Below are 18,349 nucleotides of genomic sequence, written 5' to 3'. Positions count from 1 at the left end.
GGGGCGAATCCTTCGTCTCAATCTATGCTACAGTACTACTCCTACAGTACTACCTACATCTACCACTTGTAGGTACCTAGGTGCCTACGGCGCTTGGGGCTTCGCGCCGGCACGTTTTCGCCGTCACTGTCGTCGCCGCCGTCGTCGCTGCCGCCGCTCTTGTCGGCGCTGCTGCCGTCGCTAGCCTCGTCATCACTGCTCCAGCCGCCGCTGCCATTGCTTTCCTCCTTGTTGTCCTCCTCGGAGGAGCCGAGGAATCGGAAGGCGCTTCCGGCCATCGGGTCATCTTCGTCAGAGGAGGAGTCGATTTCCTCTTTCGAGGAGGAATCGACTCTGTCCCAGGAGAAGTGGTCGTTGCTACTCTCCTCCAGCTCTTCTTGGATCAGGAGCCGGAGGTCCTCGCCGTTGGTCTTGGGTTCGTCGTCTTTAGAGACGACCCCGAAGTCGAACTCCTCTGCATCCCAATGCAGAGGAGCGAGCGCCTCGTGCGCCGCCGTCGGGTTGTATTCCGGCATCAGTTCTCGGCTCTCGGAGATGGGGTCGAGGGAGGAGACGGAGGAACTCGAGGAAGAGGGGGAAAGAGGGGAGCCGATGGAATTGGAGCCAGATGAGGAGGAGATCACCATGGCTACAGGAGGTTTGGGTGCTCTGCGCTGTTTGTCTGAGGGAGGAAGACGAGTTTGTGGTGAAAGGAGTCGATTCAGGGTGAGATTAAATAGAAAAAATGGAAGATGAATCGGCACTTTCACATTCTATGAGGAACCGGCTGCAGAGACGTTGCGTCTTCCGTGATGGTTGTAGTGTGTTTTAATGAGCATCAGCAGGAAGATGAAGCAACGAGATAGTTTTGGAATTATCATTGCCAAAACCAGGGGGCATGTGTTATCACCATAAATTAACATGGTTAATTAATGGGCCACAAGTGAGTTGGGCTTAATGCAGAAATTAAAGGAGGCTTACGAATCGGCTCCTGCATGGGCGTTCGGGCCATCTGGGCCATGTACCTTTAGGTTTAAGTTCAGTTTGAGTTAGAGATAGAGTCCAATATGGACACATTAGTTTAGATTGTTTTCCAAGTCTCTGGACTATAAATATGTACCCTATGACATTCGTAAAGAAAGAACGTCATCACATCTCGCAACAACAATTCTCGGCGCACCGCCACCCCTAATAATAGGGTTTCATCCAAGTAAGCGCCATGCTGCCCTGATCACTTCTTGTGATCAGGGCAGCATTGTTCTTGCTTTTACCTTGGTATTACTCGTACTGAAGCATTTTTTATGGCGAGTAGTGCTAGTCATCCTGGTATTCGTAGCATGACTTTTAGTAGATCTATCATGCTCTTGTTGTTCATCATCTACGAATATCATATTATCTCTGCGTGATCACGTATTAATTTTATACTAATTCTCGTTGCATAGAGTTAGTCATGTAGAGATAACACCCTACTTCTTTTCTATCTAGTAGATCTAATCTGTTATGGTTTGTTCTTATACGTAAGAATCGGCTTAATATCTGCTAGTTTAGGCCTTGCAAACGGGTTGGATGATCCGGCGACGTATTAGATGCTTTGCCTTGATCTTAACAGGGATTGATCCGGGAATCGGCTTTTACTTATTCTTAGGCCTCTATTCTGGTTAAAGTTTGGTTATCTATTACGCTCGTTAGGCCTAACTACGTGTAGAATGTTCCGATCTAGAAGTGAAGCTTTTACAGTCGTGGATTAGATTGACTACATCTAATTGAAGTAGTTTTTGAAGTTATTTGCTTTATCTATTAATATCCAGATATGCAGATCTGATCTGACACCGGGACTCGATCGGCTCTTTAAAGCCAATGCAAGAGTCGTCCCGGGGAGCCGACCACGGCTTGGACTAATGTTTACACGTGTTTGTGCATGTAGGCAAATCGTCGAAAGCACGTTTGCACCTTCCTGATCGGGTATAGGTCAGGTGGCACGCCCTGCATCTCTGGAAGCATCGGCGTGTGCCAGGATCTGGGCTGTTGACCGAGGGACCGGTGCCAGCCAATGCCCCGGCAGCCTCCCGGCTCTTCGTGTTGCCTGTCGCTACTCGCCGGTGGGTTTTGACCGACAACAGCTCCCTATTTTGCTCTTCTTCAGACAGGTTTTTAAGCTTATCAAGAACATACTGGATGGTAATATCTATCTTTTCTTTTTTTCTTCTTGCCGCCCTCCCCATCTTCACCATCCCCATCTTCACCATCCTGGTCACCCTCATCTTCTACATTATCTTCTTCCTTGTCAACCTGCTTATCACCTTCCTGAGGAAGTAAATCAAGTAACCAACGCATCTTATCAAATTCCTCATTTCTTTCCTTCAATGTGCATTTTGGAGGCATGTCTCCACTGTTTGGGATCCCCAGAATTTTGTGTATCACCAGAGGCATGAGCTGCAGGTAGACCCCTAGCTTTATATGAAGCATGATGCAGCCTGCTTCAACTTTAGCATTGTCATACAGCCACCTTACCAAATCTCTTCTTCCTGGGCTTGCCGCTGTTAATTCTAGAAAGACACCAAAGAACTGGTCTTTAATCTTTGCTTTCTCCTTACGACTAAGGAACTCAGCTGCACCGATGACATACTTAGGAAGTAACCTAGTGCCGAGATTGTAATCATGTTGGTCTTCTGTTGCATCCTGTTGGACCTCTGTTGCATCTTCAGCCATCGAATGAAGACCCTTGAAACAATATATGCAGATAATGCTACATCAGCCATTGATAGACTTGCATGAAATAAGAGTAGGCAATAAGCAGTTAGGGTAAGTTACCTGAACACTCAAAGGGAAACTGGAAGCCAACATGAGTATGTTTCAGCACTTGGAACCAAGTAAAGAAATCAGTAGATGCAGCAAGTAAGAGGATCGGGAAAAGTATATCAACAACAGTATGAATCAGATATAACAGTAAACACCAACAGATGGAAGATGGATAGTTACCACGTTTTTTAAAAAAAAAGACACGGTTTAAGTGAATAAACAAAGACAATGGCTGTTGGACTAACCATTAGGAAAGGCTTAACTAAGAAAGGCTGGTGTGATTAAGTGCGTAGGTAACAGCACGTATGTAAGCTTCTGGTTTAAAAAAGCATAAAAGGTGTAAACACAGAGGACCATTCTTCTCTATAAGAGGAAGCATGAGTATTTTTTATTATTTGGTGTGCATGTTTAGTACTGAATAACCTACGTAATCGAAGACCAACAAAAAAGTGCAAATATCTGAGGTTTGGTCAATTTGCGGTCCACAACCAACAAGACCAAAAAGGAATGCTATCTTCCGTTTAGATCTTTATAATATTTTAGGTCCTACAGAGTATGAATGGGCATGTCATACCTTCTTGGACTCAAGGATCTATTATGAAGACGTACGAAGCTGTGTAATGAGAAGTGCTGCAAAAACTGTACACCATCAGAAACAAAGCAATTAGAGTAGGCATGTAGAAGCACATGTAGCAGCTTGAAATGTAGATCCAAATTAAAAATAGCCGATCTTGTAAGCAGCAGACCTTTGAGGAAGAAAATTGATCCGCCTAACAAAGGATTCACCAAATGTAGGGTGCTGAATCGCTCTCAACCAGTACTGATCTGTAGATCGATGGAAAATGAAACAAGATAGGATGAGTGAGGAAACCAGTAGGAAGACGCAAATTAACACAAATCCGGAGAGGAAAGTGTACATTAGGTGACAACAAACCTAGGAAATCAATAGGAAGAAGGTGCCGCTCTGTACCAGTTGATTTAGCGTGCCATCGGGAAGAAAAGGAAGGGGGTGGGGGAGGGGGAGAGGAAGAGATGAGAAATAGATCGGTGGCAAATCACTCGAAGCAAAGCTTCGGATAGACGAATGGAACGAGGAAGAAAAGCAAATTGGCCGGAAGACAGGAAGAGCAACGGAGAAGAACGTGTACCTTAGGGCTTCGAACTGCTTCTTCTTGTCAGAGCCTGGGGGCCTACCGCGGCATGTGGTCTTGGGGCCGGACATAGCTCTGTTGATGGAGAACCCACTGTGCTACTGCTGGCCAGGGGCCACGGAGCTGCCGGAGAAGGCCGGAAGGATCCAGGTCTCGTGCTTGTCGGCGGCAGTGGGCTGCCCGTGCACTGCATCTCCTAGTGGTGTTCTTGCCGCGGCCGTCGTGCGCTGTATTTCTGGGCGCCACTCGCGCCGCGGCCACTGTGTCGTGACCGATTGCCCCGACCCGCCTAGCACCAAGAGCCGCATCGTGGCGGCGGGAAGTTCACCGCGCCTCACGCTGGGAGCTGCTGGCTCAGTGGCCTCGCATAGCGGATGGCAACGGGAAGAAGAGAGGTGAGAGCTCGCGGAAATTTCTAGGATGAAGAGAGGGCTGCAGCTTTTGTTGAAGACTTGGAAGACCACCAACGATGAAGTGCAGTGATGAAGACGGTGTGAACATGGGAAAAAGGCAGCGAGCGCGTGTACACTAGTGTGGACGCCCTGACCTGGAAGACCACGCTATGTTTGGTGTGCGGAAAATTGATCATCACCATCGGTTATAAATCACATGGACGGAAAAATTTTCACTAACGTGGACGGGCTGCGAGCTCATGGAGCCCATCCGGAATAACATACAGAAAATCATCTCCGCAGGCAGTACTGCCTAGACAAGGCACCTAGGAAATAGATGTAGCTCCCATCAGAAGGAACCATAATGTTTATGTGTAGCTAACGATTTCGGGAAGGTACTAAAAAAAGATATAGGCTAGATAGAAGATGAACAGTGCTTGCTGAAAATATTAGAAGTAAAGTGAGATGGGTATTCTAATGTTTGTCTAAACAAAATGAACCAGGTATTATTTAGAGTAAGTTATGAAGGTGATAAAAGGAAAGATATACAGGTCAAAATACCAACCATATTATTGAGCTATACCAGTACTACATATATAGCATTTTGTATGGAAAAGTATATAGCATCAAAAATAGAACTGCAGTTTGCTTCTTGGCCAATTACGTCGACAAGGCAACACTGTAAGAGTAGGCAATAAGCAGTTAGGGTAAGTTACCTGAACACTCAAAGGGAAACTGGAAGCCAACATGAGTATGTTTGTAAAGAAATTAGTAAATGCAGCAAGTAAGAGGACCAGGAAAAGTATATCAGCAAGAGTTTGAATTAGATATAACAGTAAACACCAACAGATGGAAGATGGATGGTTACCTCTTCTTTTTTTTAAAAAAAAGACGTGGTGTAAGTGGATAAACAAAGACAATGGCTGTTGGACTAACCATTAGGAAAGGCTTAACTAAGACAGGCTGGTGTGATTAAGTGGGTAGGTAACAGCACGTATGTAAGCTTCTGGTTTAAAAAAGCATAAAAGGTGTAAACACAAAGGACCATTCTTCTCTATAAGAGGAAGCATGAGTCTTTTTTTATTATTTGGTGTGCATGTTTAGTACTGATTAACCTACGTAATCGAAGACCAACAAAAAAGTGCAAATATCTGAGGTTCGGTCAATTTGCGGACCACAACCAACAAGACCAAAAAGGAATGCTATCTTCCGTTTAGATCTTTATAATATTTTAGGTCCTACAGAGTATGAACGGGCATGGCATACCTTCTTGGACTCAAGGATCTATTATGCAGACGTACGAAGCTGTGTAATGAGAAGCGCTGCAAAAAAATGTACACCATCAAAAACAAAGCATTTAGATTAGGCATGTAGAAGCAGATGTAGCAGCTTGAAATGTAGATCCAAATTAAAAATAGCCGATCTTGTAGGCAGCAAACCTTTGAGGAAGGAAATTGATCCGCCTAACAAAGGATTCACCAAATGTAGGGTACTGAATCGCTCTCAACTAGTACTGATCTGTAGATCGATGGAAAATGAAACAAGATAGGATGAGTGAGGAAACCGGTAGGAAGACGCAAATTAACACAAATCCGAAGAGGAAAGTGTACATTAGGTGACAACAAACCTGGGAAATCAATAGGAAGAAGGTGTCGCTCTGTACCTGTCGATTTAGCGCGTCGTCGGGAAGGAAAGGAAGGAGGTGGGGGAGGGGGAGAGGAAGAGATGAGAAATAGATCGATGGCAAATATCACTCGACTCAAAGCTTCGGACAGACGAATGGAATGAGGAAGAAGAGCAAATTGGCCGGAAGACAGGAAGAGCAACAGGGAAGAACGTGTACCTCAGGGCTTTGAACTGCTTCTTCTTGTCGGAGCCTGGGGGCCTACCGCGGCACTTGGTCTTGGGGCCGGACATAGCTCTGCTGATGGAGAACCCACAGTGCTACTTCTGGCCAGGGGCTGCGGCGCCGCCGGCGAAGGCCGGAAGGATCCAGGTCTCGTGCTTGTCGGCGGCAGCGGGCCGCTCGTGCACTGCATCTCCTAGCGGTGTTCTTGCCACGGCCATCGTGCGTTGTATCTTCGGGCGCCACTCGCGCCGCAGCCACTGTGCCGCGACCGATTGCCCCGACCCGCCTAGCACCAAGAGCCGCGTCGTGGCGGCGGGAACTTCACCGCGCCTCACGTTGGGACCTGCCGGCTCAGTGGCCTCGCATAGTAGATGGCAATGGGAAGAAGAGAGGTGAGAGCTCACAGAAATTTCTAGGAAGAAGAGAGGGCTGCAGCTTTTGTTGAAGACTTGGAAGGCCACCAACGATGAAGCGCGATGATGAAGACGGTGTGAACATGGGAAAAAGGCAGCATGCGCGTGTACACTGGTGTGGACGCCCTGACCTGGAAGACCACGCTATGTTTGGTGTGCGGAAAATCGATCATCACCATCGGTTAGAAATCACATGGATGGTAAAATTTTTGCTAACGTGGACGGGCTGTGAGCTCACGGAGCCCATCCGGAATAACATATAGAAAATCATCTCCGCATAATATAGTATATGGCAGGCAGTACTGCCTAGACAAGACACCTAGGAAATAGATGTAGCTCCCACCCAGTGGCAGAGCTCCAATAGAAGCATTGGGTTCAGATGACACCAACGAAATTTGTGTAAGCAAGCATCGTTATATAGTTTGTTAATGGTCTGAACCCAATAAAAAAATGTAGCTGAACCCAACGACTTGTAGCTGGACAGTATTGAAGACTAGCCCAGCCCATAAGTTGCAAGAACCAACATGCCACCAAGCAGAAGGAAATCAATAGCCCAATCCCCAGGCCCAGCCTACAAAGTAAAATAAATAGCGTGGCCGGAAGCAGCTTGCCACAGAAACTCATTTACGCCTGGCTGTTCGTCTTCTTTGCTCTATACGAAAGGGGAAGAAATCGTTCTCCATCAGCTCTGCTGCCCTGGCTGCCCCGACTGGAGTTTGATCTCAAAAATTTCAGAAGTCAGAACCCAACCCTGGTGCGATAAACATCCTCTCCTAGCCTCTTTCTCTCCCCCTTGATCTGGCACCTAGAGTTCTAGCCCCTAGGGTTAGGGTCTGTTACTTTGTTCAGTTGATCAACTTCTCATGGGTAATGGGTTTGTTCGACCTTATTGATCAGGTCATGGAATGTTATTTTCAGAAAAGAAATCGATCATTGGATGATGATGCAGCAGATACTTCAATTTCACGGCCACCCCTTAGACTCAAGCAATCACATGTTGCTGCTACTATTGTTCCACATCCTACTCAAAGAGAAATTGATTTAGATGAATTGCCTTATGACCCTGCTGATCGGAAGAGAATTTCAGAGTACACTAGAAATCCTAAGAAGCAAGATGAGATTAGAAGAAGATATTTAACCAGGGGACCTTATAGGCCACCACCTAATTTTGATTATCCATATAGGGACATTGGAAGTGATTGTCGAAGATTTAATCCAGAATGGTTTAAGGAATATGGTGGTTGGCTTGAGTATAGTGACAAGGTTCATAAAGCCTTTTTTTGTGCTGCTATCTTTTCAGAGATTGCAATGAAGGACAAGCCGGGAATGATGCATTTGCAATTAAAGGTTGGAATAGTTGGAACAAGAAATGCAGACTAGATACCCATGTGGGCAAGGGTAATGTTAACAGCTTTCATAATGTAGCAGTCAAACGATGTGATGCTTTGATGAATCAAGATCAATCAATTCAGGTTGCCCTTGATAGACAAACTGATTTTACAAAAAAGCAAAACCGAATCCGACTTAACACTTCAATTGATTCGGTTAGATACTTGCTGCGTCAAGGCTTAGCTTTTCGAGGTCATGATGAATCAAAAGAGTCAAAAAATAAGGGAAACTTTAGAGAGTTGGTAAGCACTTTGGCAGATCAAAATGAAGCTGTACATAATTCTATTAGAAATGCTCCAGAAAACTGTCAATGGATATGTGGAGATATTCAAAAGGAAATTACTAGTTACTTTGCAAAGGTAATGTCATCATTAAAGTATATCATAGAAGTTACAAATTATAATCTGATGTCTAATGAGTATTTTATTCTTTTGAACAGATAACTTTAAAATCCATTATTGAAGAAATTGGAGGTGATGTGTTCAGTTTGTTGATTGATGAGGCTTCCGATGCGTCCGATAAAGAGCAAATGGCAGTTGTCTTAAGATATCTTAGCAAGCGTGGATTTATCATTGAACGGTTAGTTGGAGTTGTACATGTGAAGGAAACATCAGCCATATGTCTCAAGGAATCTCTTCAAAAATTATTCACTGATATTGGGTTGAGCATACAACAGGTCAGAGGTCAATGTTATGATGGGGCAAGCAACATGCGTGGGGAGTTCAATGGCTTGAAATCTAAGATTTTGCAAGAGAATAGATCAGCATATTATGTGCATTGTTTTGCTCACCAGCTCCAGTTGGTCATTGTGGCAGTAGCAAAGAAGAATGAAGATATTTCAGATTTTTTCTACATGATATCTGTTTTATTCAGTGTGGTGGGAGGTTCTTGCAAAAGAAAAGATATGATTAAAGAGAAACATCGAGATGATATTAGAAAGGCCATTGGGAGTGGACGAATTAGCACTGGGACAGGGTTAAATCAGGATCAAACTCTTCAGAGAGCAGGTGACACATGTTGGGGTTCACACTATAGAACACTCTCAAGTATAGTGAAGTTGTTCCCAGCCATTGTTTCTGTTTTGAAATATGTTCAGAAAGAAGGAAAAAGTGATAAGAAATCTCAGGCACGTGGTCTTGTAGCATATTTCGAGACATTTGAATTTGTGTTCTATTTGCACATGATGCTCCATATATTAGGAAGTGCAAATACTTTGTCTCAATCTTTACAAAAAAAAGGATCAGGATATCCTGAATGCCATTTCATGTGTGCAATCAACAAGAACTGAGCTGCAAAAATTAAGAGAGAATGGATGGAACTCACTCCTAGAGAAGGTATATTTGTTCTGTGATGAACATCACATTCAAAGGCAAAACATGCATGAGGAATATGTCAATAGGCATACACCACGAAGGAAAACCAATAAGACAAATCTCCAACATTACAAAATAGAGGTTCTTAATTCTGTTATTGACTGGCAACTCCAAGAGTTTGATGACCGTTTCAATGAGGTAAATTCTGCATTGCTTCGTCACATGGCTGCTTTCAATCCAAAAGACTTTTTTGCTGCCTTTAACAAGGAGAGTTTAGTGAAGTTAGCTGAGTTTTATCCAGATGATTTTGATTCAGATAAATTGGATGACCTTGGTCATGAACTTGTTACTTACATTGACAATATGAGAGCAGATCAAAGGTTTGATAGTTTGGATGGGATTGCTGATCTTGCTAAATTAATGGTCGAAACAAATAAGCATATTACTTTTCCTTTGGTCTTTCATCTTCTAAAGCTAGTCCTAATATTGCCGGTTGCCACAGCATCAGTGGAAAGATGCTTTTCAGCTATGAATATTGTCAAAAAAAATTACGTAACAAAATGGGTGATCAGTTCATGAGTGATTGTCTGATATGCTACGTGGAGAAATATTTGTTTTCTGCCATTACTAATGATGAGGTGGTTGATCTTTTTAAGAAGATGAAATTTCGAGAAGGAAAACTTTGAAATGTGAGTGGCTTAACATTCAAATGTGTAAGCATTCAACCTTTAATCTAAATGTTTAATGCAATAGCCCTATATATTGCTAGTGTGATTGATTGAGAACTAATTTTGGTGTGTTAAAATTTTGTTATTACATAGTCGGTCGGTTCATGCTTAGGTTCTTAAGTGAACCCATTGACCAAAATTTCTAGCTCCGCCACAACTCCCACCAGAAGGAACCATAATATTTACGTGTAGCTAACGATTTGGGAAAGGTACTGAAAAAAGATAAAGGCCAGACAGAAGATAAACAGTGCTTGCTGAAAATATTAGAAAGTAAAGTGAGATGGGTATTCTAATGTTTGTCTAAATAAAATGAACCAGGTATTATTTAGAGTAAGTTATGAAGGTGATAAAAGGAAAGATATACATGTCAAAATACCAACTATATTATTGAGCTATACCAGTACTACATATATAGCATTTTGTATGGAAAAGTATATAGCATCAAAAATAGAACACTGTAAGAGTAGGCAATAAGCAGTTAGGGTAAGTTACCTGAACACTCAAAGGCAAACTGGAAGCCAACATGAGTTTGTTTGTAAAGAAATTAGTAAATGCAGCAAGTAAGAGGACCGAGAAAAGTATATCAGCAAGAGTATGAATCAGATATAACAGTAAACACCAACAGATGGAAGATGGATGGTTACCTCTTTTTTTTTTAAAGACGTGGTGTAAGTGGATAAACAAAGACAATGGCTGTTGGACTAACCATTAGGAAAGGCTTAACTAAGACAGGCTGGTGTGATTAAGTGGGTAGGTAACAGCACATATGTAAGCTTCTGGTTTAAAAAAGCATAAAAGGTGTAAACACAGAGGACCATTCTTCTCTATAAAAGGAAGCATGAGTCTTTTTTTTATTATTTGGTGAGCATGTTTAGTACTGGTTAACCTACGTAATCGAAGACCAACAAAAAAGTGCAAATATCTAATGTTCGGTCAATTTGTGGACCACAGCCAGCAAGACCAAAAAGGAATGCTATCTTCCGTTTAGATCTTTATAAGATTTTAGATCCTACAGAGTATGAACGGGCATGGCATACCTTCTTGGACTCAAGGATCTATTATGCAGACGTACAAAGCTGTGTAATGAGAAGCGCTGCAAAAACTGTACACCATCAGAAACAAAGCAATTACATTAGGCATGTAGAAGCACATGTAGCAGCTTGAAATGTAGATCCAAATTAAAAATAGCCGATCTTGTAGGCAGCAGACCTTTGAGGAAGAAAATTGATCCGCCTAACAAAGGATTCACCAAATGTAGGGTGCTGAATCGCTCTCAACCAGTACTGATCTGTAGATCGATGGAAAATGAAACAAGATAGGATGAGTGAGGAAACCAGTAGGAAGACGCAAATTAACACAAATCCGGAGAGGAAAGTGTACATTAGGTGACAACAAACCTGGGAAATCAATAGGAAGAAGGTGCCGCTCTGTACCTGTCGATTTAGCGCACCATTGGGAAGAAAAGGAAGGGGGTGGGGGAGGGGGAGAGGAAGAGATGAGAAATAGATCGGTGGCAAATCACTTGAAGCAAAGCTTCGGATAGACGAATGGAACGAGGAAGAAAACCAAATTGGCCGGAAGATAGGAAGACCAACGGAGAAGAACGTGTACCTCAGGGCTTCGAACTGCTTCTTCTTGTCGGAGCCTGGAGGCCTACCGCGGCACTTGGTCTTGGGGCCGGACATAGCTCTGCTAATGGAGAACCCACTGTGCTGCTGCTGGCCAGGGGCCGCGGCGCCGTCGGCGAAGTCTGGAAGGATCTAGCTCTCGTGCCTGTCGGCGGCAATGGGCCGCCCGTACACTGCATCTCCTAGCGGTGTTCTTGCCACGGCCATCGTGCGATGTATCTTCGGGCGCCCCTCACGCCGCGGCCGTTGTGCCGCGACCGATTGCCCTGACCCGCCTAGCACCAAGAGCACTATCGTGGCGGTGGGAAGTTCACCGCGTCTCATGCTGGGAGCTGCCGGCTCAGTGGCCTCGCATAGCGGATGGCAATGGGAAGAAGAGAGGTGAGAGCTCGTGGAAATTTCTAGGAAGAAGAGAGGGCTGCAGCTTTTGTTGAAGATTTGTAAGGCCACCGACGATGAAGCGTAATGATGAAGACATTGTTAACGTGGGAAAAAGGCAGCGAGCGCGTGTACACTGGAAGACCACGCTATGTTTGGTGTGCGGAAAATCGATCATCGCCATCTGTTAGAAATCGCATAGACGGTAAAATTTTCGTTAACGTGGATGTTCTTTGAGCTCACGGAGCCCAGCCAGAATAACATATAGAAAATCGGAGATCCCTGCGACCCCGAGCAGCCCTCAATTTATGCTGCCAGCAGCATTGCACAATAGTCTAATACTTGTACATCCAAAGGCGTTGTTATGCTGTAAGCACGAACAACAAACATTTTGTTGTGATTCAGGCAAAGGCTGCCTAGTGCCTATAGTGGCGAGAAAGTTCCACTTGGGCTCCTTTCAGGCCCGTTTTTTGGGCACATGCGTGTTGTGCGATCGTATAGGGCCCTCAAATTCGAAATGCCCAAAAATATTAGATATACATTAAGTATAATTATATAGAGATTTAAATTTAGTTTATTGTTGGCTCAATTTGTGGCAAAACATGGCCCAAATTACTCCTGAAACATGAGTCGTCATCGACGTATTGCTTGCCGCTTACTTTCGCACTGCACATCACGTTTGTTGGTTGCTGTCGCTTGGTATCCGCGATCCTGCCCCATCCATTTTTTCGCACAAATCCCCCAGATTTGCAGATACGCCCCGGCTCCTTTTATCCGAAAATCAATTTTCAGAGCTGTCCAAAGTCAAGCTATTATAAATCTATATATTTTAGTTATCATTTTATTACGACCGACCATACTTTTGCGCTATTGTATGGTACCCAAAATTTACCCTTCGTCCCACATGCGGTGGCACATGCAAAGCAATTTTAAATTCAATTTCCGAATGCATTTCAAAATAAGACCCCACTTGTATATGTTTCAACAATACTTTTCAAAGACAAATAAATTGTTTTATGTATAACAAAAAATACCAAAACAAAATAGTTAAAATTCTCAACTGAACTTCTAAAGTTGCCTATTATTGATCATACAATAAACATTCACCTACCTAACAAAGTTGTTTACTTTTATCCACTAACGATGCCAAAGAATCTATCTTCACTACATAAACACCAATACCCACTTAACTGAACTCAGACACGCGAAGCAACATTCTGTAAACCCACAAATAATTTTTGCTACCATATAAGAAAATTAGAATACCTAAAAAGAATTTTCTCCGAAAAAGTATCCTTAAAACGTAGTGACATAAGATTTTGTTTTGAAACTTTTATCAGATTTTGATTTCGATCCTCGTTTTTAAAACTACTATATTTTTATTTTAAAATTATATGCATGCATGCACTTCCGTCATCCATCTTTTTTTGTTCTCTCCCTGCTCATCATATGAATGCACACGAGAAATTTTCGATTCATGAGCCTTTGAAGATTTGTCACCCTGATTCATGTTAATGACTCAATTCGGTACCCCATATACCATTGTGCCCCTCACATGCATATACCCACTGTATGCATACACCTACTGTTTTTTCAAAACATTTAATTTAGAGCCGACCCTAAATCAGCTATGTCTTGGATCATATGAGATTATAATTTGAGACAAAAGTGTTGGTGCTCTTTCAGCCTAGAGACGCGGTTGGGCCGTAACTCTGGCTCTGTTTGAAGAAATAGCCAAGAGTTATTTTAAAGGCTAAGTTAGCTCAATATAATAGCCTTTGGACGAAATTACTATTGAGATGTTTGGATTCAAGAGCTATTTGACTCAAAAAGCACATTTTCAAGCATTTGGCTGCTACTTTTCCAAAAATGAGAGTGAGAGAATCGGTAGGCCCCACCCAAAATAGCTCCAAATAGCACTCGTTGAGGGCCTGTTTAGTTCCCAAATTTTTTCACCCAAAAATTTTTGGACACTTTTACAACACTAATTAGAAGTATTAAATGTAGTTAAAAAAATAAAACTAATTGAACAGTTTGGATGACGAGATGAATCATTTGAGTCTAATTAATGCATAATTAGCCATAAGTACTACAGTAATACACATGTGCTAATGATGCGGTCAAAGGCCTCAAAAGATTCATCTCGCGGTTTCCATGCGAGTTCTGAAATTAGTTTTTTAATTAGTGTCTGAAAATTCATCCCGACATCTGGTCAAATATTTGATGTGACACCTAAAAAATTTTATTTCACCAACTAAACAAGGTCCGAGTGAGAGTTTTTTGAGCGGACTATTTGCAGATAGCCAAACAATAGCTTTTCTATTTAATTTCTCTAGAGCTATGTGAGAGGAGGGCTAAAAAAATAGCCCAGAGATCCAAGACCACTTTCATCCGTTTATTTTCCCCGTTCGGCCGTTCCTTCCGATTATTGTGGCGGGCTGCAGCTGCACAGCCCAGGATATATGGGCCACAACCAGGCCGATTTGAGCAGGGATGGGGCCATGGGGGTTCTCATTTTGTTATGCGGAGTAGCCTTTGTAATTTGGCTAACTAACAAATGAACAATTGAATGAACCATATTCTTATCAAAAATAAAAAAGATGAATGAACTATGGATTCCCTCCGTCCGAGTGTATGTCCACAGCAGCTACGGACTGTACAGAGAGCCCATTGTAAAAGTGAAAGTAATTGGGTGCTCTATCCCTAAGAGGGGGAGGGGGTGAATTAGGCACTCTAAAAACTTAGACCTATAGCTCCAACTAGTTTGCACAAAACTTAAACTAAAACATACTATCTAGATGTGCAACTAGATTGTTCTAGTGCGAAAACCCTATCCCAAAAGAGTTTAGCAACATATAGTCTTTCCTATCAAGAAACTATTCTATGAAAGTAAAGACACACAAATTTCTAGTATGAAATGCGGAAGCTTAAAGAGCGGGATAGGAGATAGAAAACTCTTGACGCGGGTGTTTATCCCGTGGTTCGGTTAGCCACAAAAGCACACCTACATCCACATTGTTGTAGCACTCACTAAGAGTATTGCTACTCGGCCACCAAGTCTCTTCCGTGAACACAATCACGGTCACCTTGACCCCGGGTTCCACTAAAGAGCTTCTCCACAAAGGATGGGGATCTCCACGTCCCCCGCACAAAGATGTCGTCGCCGCTCCACACCAAATCGGAGGGTCGATGACGTTGCCGGTGAGCTTCACGCTCCAAGGTGCCGACGCACCAAGCTCTTGTTTTGGTTCGCTAATGAACCACAACACAAAGGCTCTAAGCCTTGCAAACTCACTCACTAAGAGCTAATCTTTTACACAACACTCTCAAAGTGTGCTAAGGGCTAAGGATATGATCTTGATGCTTTTGTATGGCTTGGAGATGTTCTTAGGTGTGTGTGGGATATCCAGCAACTCCAGTAATCTTCAAATGACCGGGGTGAGGCGTATATATAGGTCACCAAGTCTTGTAGCCATTGCTCCAACGGTTAGCTGAAAATCTGCGTATCACCGGAAGAACCGATGCCTCTGGCAGGGATAGCGTCGGTTCTTCCAGTCACTCATAAACCAAAGTAGCCGTTGAAGTCCTGACAGCTGACCTGACGCAGTGACCACCGGTTGAACCGATGCTTTGCTCCGATGCATCACCGGTTCATCCGGTGCTTAAGAATCTTCTCCTGACAGCTGACGTCATTACACCGATGGTATGCACCGATGCTTCACCGGTTCAACCGGTGCTGAAGAATCTTCTCCTAGGCTCTTGACGTCTCTGGAACATAAGACGCCCAATGCACCGATGCCCCTTTTTGATCCGTCGGTTCAACCGGTGCCTATAGGCTGACTTGGCTTCGATTCCCTTATGCACCAAACTTCATAGCGCCGGTTCTTCCGACAAGCATCGGATGCACCGATACTTAGGCATCGGTTCTTCCGGTGCTCCTGATCCGTAGGGGCGGCCCTTCGGACCTTGCTACGCATATTTTCTCAATCTCTTTGTCATCACTTGATCCTAAAAGTCTGAGAATGATCATCTTAACAATCATATTGGTCCAAGTGTTGTGTTGTTATTCGATCACCAAAATCACTCGAAATGACATAAATGGTGACATATTCGTTAAAAAAGAAAAGAAAAAAAACTGTACAAAGCCAGAAAGAGAAACCACAATCACAATCTGTCCTGCAGCAGGACGCATCTTGTTCAGGCGTTCATCATCATGATCTCGAACTCGTGGAAGCTGAGCACCCCGTCGCCGTCGAGGTCGAACCTGCGGATCATGGCGCGGCAGTCGTCAACCTCCCGGCGCGCGCCGAGCCTGCTGAGCATCCGCCCCAGGCTGGCCGGCGTGATGCGCCCCTCGCCCTCCGCCGCGTACATGCCGAACGCCGCCTCGAGCCCCCCGCGCCGCCGCCACTCCTCCTCCTCGCCGCCGCCCGCCGCCTCCGCGCGCACCAGCCGCGCGAACTCGCCCTCGTCCAGCAGCCCGTCGCCGTCCGCGTCCGCCGAGGCCACCAGCGCCTCGGCGTCCTCGGGCGCCACGTCCTCGCCCAGCGCCGCCCGCATGCAGAGCCGCAGCTCCGCCGCGGAGATCCTGCCGTCGGCGTCCTTGTCGAACGCCGCGAACAGCGAGCCGAGCTCGCCCGACGCCGACGGCGACGCGACAACCAGCATGCTCTCGATCGGACCTGCTTCGCTTGCAGAGATGCCTCGGCGGGTTGCTGGCTTGTGGCCGTACGTAGAAGCTTCTCGAATCAGTAGAACTCTGTCTTCCTCGATTGCTGCCAAACATGGTGGCCATGTCCGTGTGGTTTTATACTCGCAGTAGCAGACGCCTGCCGATGTTCAGACGCGCATTTGGAAGCTTCTCACACACGGCGTGTGCAGCTTCGGCCGACCAGGCGGGGGCGATCGGTTTCAACGCTAGTCGGCTGAAAAAAAAATGGGCACGAAACTTGAATGGTCGGGAACTTGGAAATTCCGTGGCGTATATGAGACGATTTTTCAGCGTGGGGGCCGGGTGGTCTGGGGAAAATGGAGGAGGAAACCGAGGATCTTCCGAGTAGGACGTCGCTGGCGTTTGTTCTCGGCCGGTCCGACTTGGCCAGCGCGTTGGTCGGCTCAGGTTCAGCGCTCCGCGTCCTTTCTCATGTCGCCGTCGTCCTTTGAGCGCCGGTTTGTAATTTAGATTACAACCTTTCGTCGCTGACGTTTTCGCTTGTAAAACTCGTCAGTTTTCAGGCATTCAAAACGAATTCAGAACTCTAAGCCTGGGATTTCGGAGGTGCCTTTTCGGTTTGATTTGAACGCTCTGAACACGGGAGCGAGGCCGCAAGGAATATGCGAGTTCCCAGTGCAAAGGAAACCACGTGAATTTGGGCCATCTCGCGTCCACGCCATGGCCAGCGCCAGAGAGCGTTCGGCTGACGGCAGAGCGGCGTCGCGGTGTCACCGTCACAGCCACCGCGCCCGCCGGCGGTGCCTTCTCCGATTCGTCTCATTCTTATGGCCAGAAAGTGGCGGAGAGGAGCTCCGGCTTAACGGCGGTGGCTTTGCTGCCCACGTCGTCACCGTCATTAATCACGGGGACCACACAGGGAGGCCCGCAGCGAGACGTGATTTAGAATTCGCAGCGAGACGTGAGTGAGTACCCAAATTCCACTAATGAAATATCACGGCCCATACAAATTACTAGTAGGCTCTTCTAGGCCCATGGAACCTTCCACAACATACAAGGTGAGCGAACGCGGTTTCGGGCCTTCCAATCAATCCATCAGGCGGGCAGCAAAAGGCCCAGAGTTATTTGCAAGCGTTGTGGATGGACAAGTCTGAACCCACGCGCGCGTTGCCTGCGTTCTCTCTTTCTTTTTGTTGATGCCGGCGTTCTGGTCTTGTGGACTGTGGACGGACAAGGAAGGTAGTATTCCTTCCTTCAAAAAAAAAAAGTTAGTATTTGGGCGAACTTGCTGTGCTCCTTGTATGTCTCCTATAGTCCTAGCGATCTTGGTGTGTGCTGCTGCAAACGGCGATGCGTGCTAGCTTCGATTGAGAACATTCACGCATCTTGCAAAAACTGCAAGTACTTTGCTTTCTGGTCAATGAAGCCATTGGAAGTTGAACAAACGACCATCTAGTAGTACTTAGTAGTGCAGCCCAATTAGCTTCTGTACGGCGGCGAGCTTTAGTAAAGATGAGGCAAGATGAGACTAGGGCAGAAAGCATCTCAGGACTACCGGCAGCTAGGGGTGGTAAAGGGACAAGATTTTGAACTAGAAAATCTAAGGATCGGGCTTTAAAAAGATCAAGCTTTAATCTTATATAATTTTGAACTAAATA

The 18,349-nt window shown here is 45.0% G+C and overlaps 3 protein-coding genes and 1 long non-coding RNA gene across 4 annotated transcripts; 1 reads left to right on the top strand and 3 right to left on the bottom strand.

The window, feature by feature from the left end:
• Positions 1–2,139: 2,139 nt before the first annotated feature.
• LOC120648046 lies at positions 2,140–3,268 on the bottom strand. The gene is made up of 2 exons (XM_039924823.1): positions 2,791–3,268; positions 2,140–2,700 (listed from the first exon to the last, which is right to left on the bottom strand). Exons 1-2 carry the CDS (start codon positions 2,821–2,823, stop codon positions 2,140–2,142), a joined length of 594 nt encoding a protein of 197 aa, XP_039780757.1. The 5' UTR covers positions 2,824–3,268.
• Positions 3,269–7,871: 4,603 nt separating this feature from the next.
• LOC120651755 (zinc finger MYM-type protein 1-like) lies at positions 7,872–10,043 on the top strand. The gene is made up of 2 exons (XM_039929366.1): positions 7,872–8,331; positions 8,412–10,043. The coding sequence occupies exons 1-2, from the start codon at positions 8,032–8,034 to the stop codon at positions 9,258–9,260; spliced, it is 1,149 nt and encodes a 382-aa protein (XP_039785300.1). The 5' UTR covers positions 7,872–8,031; the 3' UTR covers positions 9,261–10,043.
• A 612-nt stretch (positions 10,044–10,655) lies between these two features.
• Positions 10,656–11,862, bottom strand: LOC120651756. The gene is made up of 4 exons (XR_005666304.1): positions 11,625–11,862; positions 11,411–11,440; positions 11,223–11,301; positions 10,656–11,115 (listed from the first exon to the last, which is right to left on the bottom strand). It is a non-coding gene; the product is annotated as an uncharacterized LOC120651756 (long non-coding RNA).
• A 2,708-nt stretch (positions 11,863–14,570) lies between these two features.
• On the bottom strand, positions 14,571–16,820 carry LOC120651752 (probable calcium-binding protein CML31). Its single transcript, XM_039929362.1, has 2 exons — positions 16,147–16,820; positions 14,571–14,699 (listed from the first exon to the last, which is right to left on the bottom strand). Exon 1 carries the CDS (start codon positions 16,685–16,687, stop codon positions 16,217–16,219), a length of 471 nt encoding a protein of 156 aa, XP_039785296.1. The 5' UTR covers positions 16,688–16,820; the 3' UTR covers positions 14,571–14,699; positions 16,147–16,216.
• Positions 16,821–18,349: the final 1,529 nt, after the last annotated feature.

Source organism: Panicum virgatum, chromosome 9K (assembly GCF_016808335.1).
Source record: "Panicum virgatum strain AP13 chromosome 9K, P.virgatum_v5, whole genome shotgun sequence".
NCBI classification, from domain to species: Eukaryota; Viridiplantae; Streptophyta; class Magnoliopsida; order Poales; family Poaceae; genus Panicum; species Panicum virgatum.
This window is presented reverse-complemented; position numbering and strand designations above follow the sequence as displayed.